This window comes from Triticum aestivum, chromosome 3D, assembly GCF_018294505.1.
Source record: "Triticum aestivum cultivar Chinese Spring chromosome 3D, IWGSC CS RefSeq v2.1, whole genome shotgun sequence".
NCBI lineage: Eukaryota > Viridiplantae > Streptophyta > Magnoliopsida > Poales > Poaceae > Triticum > Triticum aestivum.
In genome coordinates, this window is record NC_057802.1 from 485,357,134 (window position 1) to 485,365,509 (window position 8,376).

Below are 8,376 nucleotides of genomic sequence, written 5' to 3' on the forward strand. Positions count from 1 at the left end.
TCATCTGTACCTTTGGTTTCTTCTGGTGTATAGAAGAGCTTATGCCAGTTTCTAAAGTAAAAGTTCTATACGGATTAAACATAGAAAACTAGTTAACATGTATTTCAGCACAACCTGCAGGACCTTTATTGGCAAGAGATTAGCAGGCTAACTAATCTCATTGTCGCCTATCAGATTCACTGCTGCTTATTAGATTGGCTGTTACTATGATGTGGTGTAACTTTTGGCCACCAAAATTAGGATTTTATTTTTCACATATACAATAACCTGTTGAACTTAATCAATAATAGCATAGTGGTTATTACTATATTAAATATTTGGGCCCTCCTCCTCTCAGGGACCGGGGCGTCCCCCTCTTTGCCCGACCAATGGACCGATCATGGATGTGTTACTATCCTGATTGATATGGGATCGCTACTATCCTAATTGATATGGGCTCGCTACCGAAACAATCTTAGATATCATTGGAAATAGTGAGCCTGATATGCTGACATCTATTTTTTCTGCAAACATCTCCCATATGGTATTAATCAATTAAAGTGTTTCAGTCCTTACAACATGCGCCACACAAGGTGAAAAACTATTGTACAATACAAAATTCCCTCCAACCTATTATCGAAACTAAACTTTGCAATCTAATGTGCCATCTCATCAGCCCACCTATTTATCTTAGCCAGCTTAAAATTGTGCAGAAGTTTAGTGATGGATAGAACTTCCTTCATAAGAGCAATCAGTTTCTAATACAACATGTCCATTAAGGGTGATACCGGTATAGAGATTGGCGAGGCACACCCTTAGCTCACTTCATCCACAGTGGTACATAAACCAATATAGAAGAAATAAAGACATCGCCAGAAGAATTTCTGGCAACCACCCCATGCTTGTAGTGCTGATACTCTCCACAGTGCTAGCATCGACACTAATCTTAATATAATCAGAGGGGGAAGCTGCCACACTTCAATGATGGCCCCTTTCATGTTAGGATCAACTGGGTATTTGGAAAGCATGAAGAGAAATACAAAAATAGTTATCCACTAAAATAACAGAGGCAGGGACAGACTCCTCCCCCTTCCCAAAAATCAAGTCATTTCTTAAGTGTCAGGCTCTCCAAAAACATGAATATGATTTGCTCACGTACGGGAGAACTCAACTGATCCAGCAAAATAAGGAACTTGAAAACCTCTTCCCCAAGAATATTTTAAACTTCTCTCTGCGCCTTTTGAAGAGTCTTCGCCTTAGGGCACCTCACCAGGACATGACAAATATTTTGATCTTCCAACCCAAAAATAGAACATATACCAAATTAGCATGATGATGCTTGACTCTATTAACGTGGACTGCCAGGCAAAAGTTCTAACCGGCTCGCGCGAACGAGGCAGCTAGCCTGACAACATGCAACCGAAATGCACGCCGAGCCGGTAGTAGCATGCGAAGGATGCATGCGCCAACCCGGCCACGCCAGTGACGCGCAAACGTCGCGCATCCCACCTGTCACGACTGAACTAGCTCGGCGCAGGGTAAGGACGCCAAGAGGCGGGTCCAGGTGGCTCATCATGCGGGCCAATGCGCGTGACACTGCGTGACGCGACGCAAACTATTGCATGATGGTGGCCCCGTGCCCGCCAGCGGTCCACCCTCATGCACATCCGAGGTGGGTGTGCACCATCCGGGCAGATCAGACGGCACTGAGAGCCCCCGAGAGTCCCCCGCGGCACGCCACCGCGAAACAGACGGCGTGGAGGTCCTCCTAGCCCTCAAAGCCCCACAAAAGGCGGGTACTCCAACATCCTTTAAGGAGTAATGCTACTAGTACAATAGCAAAGTAAACAAGTAGAATAATACATTTGAGATCGTTTGCATATCCGCTATATTTTTAGCGGGACTGGAAGATACAATCGTCAGTTATCACGCTCCTCCATGGGGTACTTTTTGCTTTGAGTAGAAGACGCACTAGCACAAATAGTTACCTACAGAAATATGAAAAACGGCCATCAGGGGTCTTCTACGGGTTTTCGCCTTTTCGGCGACGCCTCACGCCTCCACACCAACTTCCTCAAATGTTTTGCGTCTCTGATTTGCTGCTCCACCTACCTGGTGAACACCATCAAGACATTGGTCTCTTGCCTGCTTGCGGGATTCTCCATCAAGTACCTTGGTCTACCACTGTCCATCCGCAAAGCCTCGGCATCCGAGCTGCTTGCACTGGTTGACAAGCTCATCAAGAAGCTAGCTACTTGGAAGGCACCCTTGCTTTCTCGCAGGGAACACCTGGCCCTCGTTAGCCATGTCCTTACGGTAATGTGCTTGCTATGGCGATCAACCCATCAGTCCGCAAGAAAATCACCAAGCTGGTCCGCGACTTCCTCAGGATTGGGCGCAAGGGCGCCTACTGCCCGATCTCCTAGCCCAGAGTTTGTTGGCCCTTGGAGCGTGACGGCCTTGCCATCCGAGACCTCGAGCGCACCAGCGTCCCGCTGCGCATAGGGTCGCTGTGGCTACAGGCCACCGACCCGATCGCCCGTGGAGGCACTTGCATTTGCCCGGCGACCGCGATACTAACGAGTTCTTGGTCTCTACTTATTGGACCCTTGGCGATGGCAAGTCTTGTCGATTCTGGCGCGACCACTGGCTGCAGGGGCAGTCCATCCCCGAGATTGCACCCACTCTATCCCTCCTCATCCCGCGCCAACGACGGAAGCGGCGCCTCATGAGCGAAGCCCTCACTGATAATGCATGGATCGCCGACATCTGTGGCACTCTTAACCCGGTGAGGCGGTGACTATTGTCGAGTACATCAAGTTATGGATGAATATCCAAGGGGTCATGCTCTTCCAAGACCCGGACAAGCTGTCTTGGAAATGGACCACAAACGGTATCTATACTGCCAGCTCTTGTTACATGGCGCTCTTCCACAAATCAACCACCGCACCCTAATGGCAACTGATCTGAAAGAGTTGGGGCCTGACGAACACGAAGATCTTCCTTTGGCTGGCCTCCCTCAACCGTTGTTGGATGGCTGATCGCCGTGCACGCCACGGTCTCCCCCAAGACCCAATCTGCAAGATGTGCAACCAGGCGGACGAGAACCCGCACCACCTACTTGTGGGCTGCTGTTCTCTCGCATTGCTTGGCATGACGTGATGACGTGGTGCGGCCTACCCGCTCCCCCTCCATACGGCATGACGGGATTCTTTGACTGGTGGTCCACCATTTCTGCTGCTGCCCCAACGAGCGTGCGTAAGGGGATACTCGCTCTTCATTCTAACGACATGGGCTATTTGGAAGCACCAGAATGCCGTGATCTTCGACAGTGCTTGACCCTCCTCCACCCAGTTCTCCAATACCATCAAGTAGGAGGCGCAGCTATGGGCAAGAGCCGGCGCCAAAGGCTTAGATAGACTATTGCATGTAACCTGAATGTATCTAATAGCTGAGGCTGAGCAACCTCCCTCTCTGCTCAATAGGCACTTCTGTGCCGCCATACACATGTGCACCGCAACAAGAGTTGCACCCCTTGTAACTTTCTTTTCCCACCTATCAATGAAATGATACGCATCTTGCGTATTTGCCAAAAAAAATGAATAAGAAAAGGACAACTATTTATAGCAACCAATGGCATATAGACCCACACATAGCCTATACGAGTACTACTTTGTACAGTTCAGAAAATCGTATCTTGCATCTATATAACTTGTGATAGTACAATACGTGCCAGTGATTTCATCTTCACCTATGGTGCGTTTGACCATACAGATTCCATTTCCCTGAGAAAATCATATTCAGATTTCTCAGGTAGGTCAGCCTCGACCTGAACTCAGCACGAGAATACAACTTTTCCTCATCTTTGCTTTGCAACACCAAGGGCTTCCCCTAAGTTTCGTCCCGTTGATGCAATATGTCTCACTATCCTCTACCCCCTCTTGGACCTCTGATTCACTTACAGTTCTCGGTTCTGCAAATTGCAGATAACTAGTTCTGTCATAAATGAATGATGTACTTGCGGAGTCCTTTATAATTTACCGATGCTGATCTTGGTTGTCACTTGTCAGGCGGCTAGTACTGGTAAGGCCATTGCATATCTTCGGGCTGAGTAGTTGAAGTTCCCTGTGCCATATAGCAGAAACAGTTATAAAGACGTGCACCTAAACTGAAGACAAGTGCCACAATGTCGAAATGGATTGAAAGATCATGAGTTCAGTGGCGATAGGGATATTGCAATACAAAGACTTTGCAAATATTGTACCCTTCGAAATATACACATGTGTACTTATTAGTACCTACCAACAAATGCAAGTTCCATATTAGAACATGATTAGTCGTCCTAAAATAAATGGCATGATTAAGGTTAAGTACAGTGGTTCTGCGGTTTTAAAATGAAATGAATATTTGTTCTGTTAACTCTCTCCACACTTGAAAGCTTCAACTGGACAGTTTTGGACAGTTTCAGAGAAATATGAGCAAACAAGCAAAATAACATATGGTGTGTACAATGGTTGCGTTGTCAACAAGACAATCCACTAATCCCGCACATAATTGATCAGAATAACAAAATAGATTCTTATTCCCTTTCCCAGGACAGAATAAAATTACAATTATCAATATTATCTAGAAGGGGTTAATTGGGGAGTGAAGCAACAATATAAATAAAAAGCCCATGCTCATATTGTTGTGGCAATGAATACTAACTTCTTTTGTTTATAAATAAAATGGGATGTTGGTCCTTTGGACATTGTGATTGTGATACAATTTCTATTCCTCCCTCTCGACATCCTGATATAATAGTATCTACAAGGTTCATGCGCAAACCATCGAGCAAATGCCGCTTTCAAAATTTCACAAGACCTTTGATCAGAAAACTCACTTCTTTTGTACTTGCTGATTTGCAGGCCATTATTAGTCCTTCCAAGCCAGCAGGCCTGTGGTCAAATTTCTGCTGCTGTTGGTCCTGCCCCTCCTTTCCCTTGTTCATCTTGAAACAAAATCACAGAATTATACTTCATAAAGAGAAAGATAAGGCAATTTTTTTAAAAGGAGGACAACCGTTGGCCTCTGCATTATTGAGATGCACACAACCATATTTATTTATCGACAAGCATGGCAATAAGAACGATAAAGAGAAATATTACATCATTATTTTTTAAACTACACAAAAGTGACATTGCTACGTACTGCATCATTTACTGTTTATATGTACAACAGTTTATACTGCATCATTTACTGTTTAGATTAACAACAGTTTAAGTACTACTAAAGAATCAGGGTTCTTTGATAAGTAAGGCTATGTGCCTATGTTTGGGTACTTAGGAATTAATCAGCTAGGGCATGAATTAACCAGCAAATGTCTACTTTGCATAAACTTTAAGCGGTGAAAATATATACCTTTCTCTATAACTAACTGCTCAATTAATTATCAGGATTTGAGTATAGCTACCTAGGTATGTTACCTCATCACCTTGCTTCAGCATTTGCTGCTGCTGTCGCTGCATCTGGATGGCAGCCGCGGCGACAACCGCATAATCAGTGAGCCCAATCTTCATTGACTTTGGCGTCTTTACCTCCATATCCCCGTTAGTCGAAGGCTCATGGAATACTGTCGATGTCGTGGCAGCGGCACTCTGCCGTGGCTGTGTCTGATAGAAGACCTTTGACACGATCAACTCCCCTTCCTTCTCGTCCTCTAGGTCGCCGAGGTGGTACTGGTGCATCACCCAATTAGTCTTTTCTGGCTTTCGTGCCTTGCCAAAGTTGCTGTACAACACTAGGATCTTCTTGCACCCCTTATGCCGTCCGTCCACCATCAGCGGCCGTGTCTTGCCAGTCTTGTGCCACCGCGTCTCGGCACCATTTTTACTGTTGGACAGCTCACTCTCTGCGTGGATCTTTCTCCTCTTCCTCGTGCCTGTGGTGTAGGCCTTTGATGGTCTGTGGAAAAAGTGTTTGCTCTGGCCATTTCTTGTCACACCTGGTGATCAAGTACACATAGTTTGTTTCGATAAAGAAATATACAAAGAGTTTGGGTGATCATAATTCAAGTTATAGGAGAATAGGTACTCGTAGTTATTGATTCAACCAAAACATTGAATGGATCTTTTTTTGTATGTACTGTATGTCTATGGATCTCGATTCTCACCTGGGAGTTTCTCTGGATGGGTGTAGCAAATGCCATCTTCTCCCTCAATGGTGGGTATGAAGTCATCGATGAGGGAGTGAGCTCTCTTCATCATCTTGGACTCAAGGTGCTCAATCAGCTCCTGGTCTGTCGGATCGAACTTGACACCGGCAGGAAACCCAACCATGTCCTTGCGATAGTGGCAACATGACATTCACCCCAGAAACAAACATCACATGAGAGATTGAATTTAATTTATTTGTGCACACATGCACCCAAGGGCTGAACAAGATAAGCAGTACGTAATTAATATATATGTACCGGCTTGTAGTCGAGCTCATGGCCGCAGTTGACGCAGTGCTGGGAAGCAAAGAACCCCTGCTCCTGGAGCTTAGCGTCGATCATGGACTTGAAGTACCCTGGGTGACCCTTGTCCATGAGTTGCTATATATGGATGATACGCTAATTGATATCAGTAACGAATTAATCTCAATTCAATAAACATGCATCAGAAATTAAGAACTTGAGAAGTACTCCCTCTGTCCCATGATATAAGAACGTTTTTGACACTAGTGTAGTTTCAAAAACGTTCTTATATTATGGGACGGAGGGAGTAACAAATAGAAGGCCTGAGATAGGAGGAGATCAAGCAACCTAAATGAGAGATCAGCTCAGATAAAGCCAGCAGAAGTACGTGAAGATAACAACAATTCAAAGGCAGGCATTTTCCACCATTTAATTAGTTATTTGATACTACAGGAGATGGTCAGATGGACCATACCTCAACTCAAGTCCTCATCTCTGAAAGGATTATCAGAACAATTCTATAAATCTAGTTCTTTTTAATCTTCTGAATGCGTCCAAAATTGAACAGTGGAGTACAATACTTCCATGAACTGCTGCCCCTGCTTGCCCATAAATCCACAAATAATACAAAATTCCAACTAAATTAACCCCTGGGTGCTAGGAACTTTATGCACCTGAGCCTGGTTATTTTGTTTCTTATACATACAGTCAGACACACTAGAGGACCAGCAGGGAGGAAAAATAAATACAGCAGCAATCCCTTCTAATAAAAATCAAAGCCTGCGAGGAGGAAAGATATTTCTCCTTCACCGAAGGTCCAAGGGCAACTATTTTTCATGGCATTTGGAGCAAATAGATATTTGAACTTCCCCAGATTATTTTTCTCTGGGGAATTTTCGGGTGAATCAGAAGACAAACCATCCGTCAGCACTGCACTATCAAAGATCGAAACTGTATCGAAAGGCCAAGGCTAAGTTGGTTGTAATTAACAAGCTCGACGGAACTAATGGCGCACGGCAACGGGATCTGCCGCGAATCAATCTCAGCAAGCGAACGGAAACTAGAAGAGGCGGGTGGGGGGACTGCGGAGTGAGAGGAGCTCACATGGAGGGTGGAGAGTCGATTTTCGGAGGCGTGTGGCGGCCTGCGCTGCTCCACGGGAAGCCGCCGGTGGATCGATCCAGGCAGCCGACGGGGTGGGAGAGAGACGAAGTGGGGGAGCAGCCGAGGAGAGGAAGAGCAGCAGATCGAGATGATGATGGATATCAGTGCGGGGAACTGCTCTTCCTTGCAACGCAAGGCAGCACAGGCTGGTTGGAGACTTGGCGTGCTGCGGCGGAGCGTCCACGAGAGGGAGGAACGGGCTAGGCTGGGAAGCCAGGTGAGAACTGGGAATCCCATTTTCTTTTTCTTTTTCTTTTTCTATTTTCCTTTAACAGAAGAGAAGGGCGCTGTTGTGTTTTAGTACTCCCTCCTTTCCTTTTCGGAAAAACTAACACCCACACGTGTGGGTGTTCGCAGGTCGCCCACACGCCTCCATCATCACTCATTTTGCCACGTATGAATAGGTGACATTAGCAGAAATCTTTTTGGTTTTCGGCTTAAAAATGTTTTATCTTCTAAATAAAAAAGCGAACTAAAAATCCGTTTTCACCATTAAATCCGTCTCGACGAGATCTTCAAAACTAGACCCCATGTTGATATGTTTCGACGATTTTTTTTTGCCCAGAAGTTGCCATGATGTTTTCACTATAGTTGCCATAGTGCTTAAACTAAAGTTGCCATGTGGCAATTTTAGTTTGTAGATCATGGCAATTTTTGTTTTTTGATGATGGCAATTCCAGTATTTTGACCATGAAAATATTTTTTTATTGAACCATGGCAATTTTAAGTGCATGTATCATGGCAATTTTAGTTTATGTTGTATGGCAAGTCTAGTTTCTTGATTCTCTGTTTTATAA

General features: G+C 45.1%; 1 protein-coding gene across 3 annotated transcripts; it reads right to left on the reverse strand.

Moving 5' to 3' along the window:
* Positions 1–3,572: 3,572 nt before the first annotated feature.
* On the reverse strand, positions 3,573–7,795 carry LOC123075039 (NAC domain-containing protein 75). 3 transcript variants are annotated; one of them, XR_006436082.1, is made up of 6 exons: positions 7,520–7,795; positions 6,431–6,553; positions 6,131–6,299; positions 5,432–5,962; positions 4,862–4,969; positions 3,573–4,104 (listed from the first exon to the last, which is right to left on the reverse strand). XR_006436082.1 is itself a non-coding variant. In XM_044497731.1 (6 exons), exons 2-6 carry the CDS (start codon positions 6,512–6,514, stop codon positions 4,054–4,056), a joined length of 930 nt encoding a protein of 309 aa, XP_044353666.1. In that variant the 5' UTR covers positions 6,515–6,528; positions 7,520–7,792; the 3' UTR covers positions 3,577–4,053. The 3 variants fall into 3 exon arrangements, 2 of the variants coding, with proteins under 2 accessions (XP_044353666.1, XP_044353665.1); XM_044497731.1 differs by having other exon boundaries at positions 3,577–4,104; positions 5,445–5,962; positions 6,431–6,528; positions 7,520–7,792; XM_044497730.1 differs by having other exon boundaries at positions 3,578–4,104; positions 5,445–5,962; positions 7,520–7,791.
* Between the last annotated feature and the right edge of the window lie 581 nt (positions 7,796–8,376).

Bases quoted from the DNA above. Each gene is read 5' to 3' on its own strand.
- LOC123075039 (XM_044497730.1), bottom strand. From the start codon at position 6,547: ATGGACAAGGGTCACCCAGGGTACTTCAAGTCCATGATCGACGCTAAG. The intron at 5,963-6,130 runs GTGAGAATCGAG...CTTGATCACCAG, and splicing joins CCATCCAGAGAAACTCCCAG to GTGTGACAAGAAATGGCCAG. The intron at 4,105-4,861 runs GTGAGTTTTCTG...TATATGGCACAG, and splicing joins AATCAGCAAGTACAAAAGAA to GGAACTTCAACTACTCAGCC.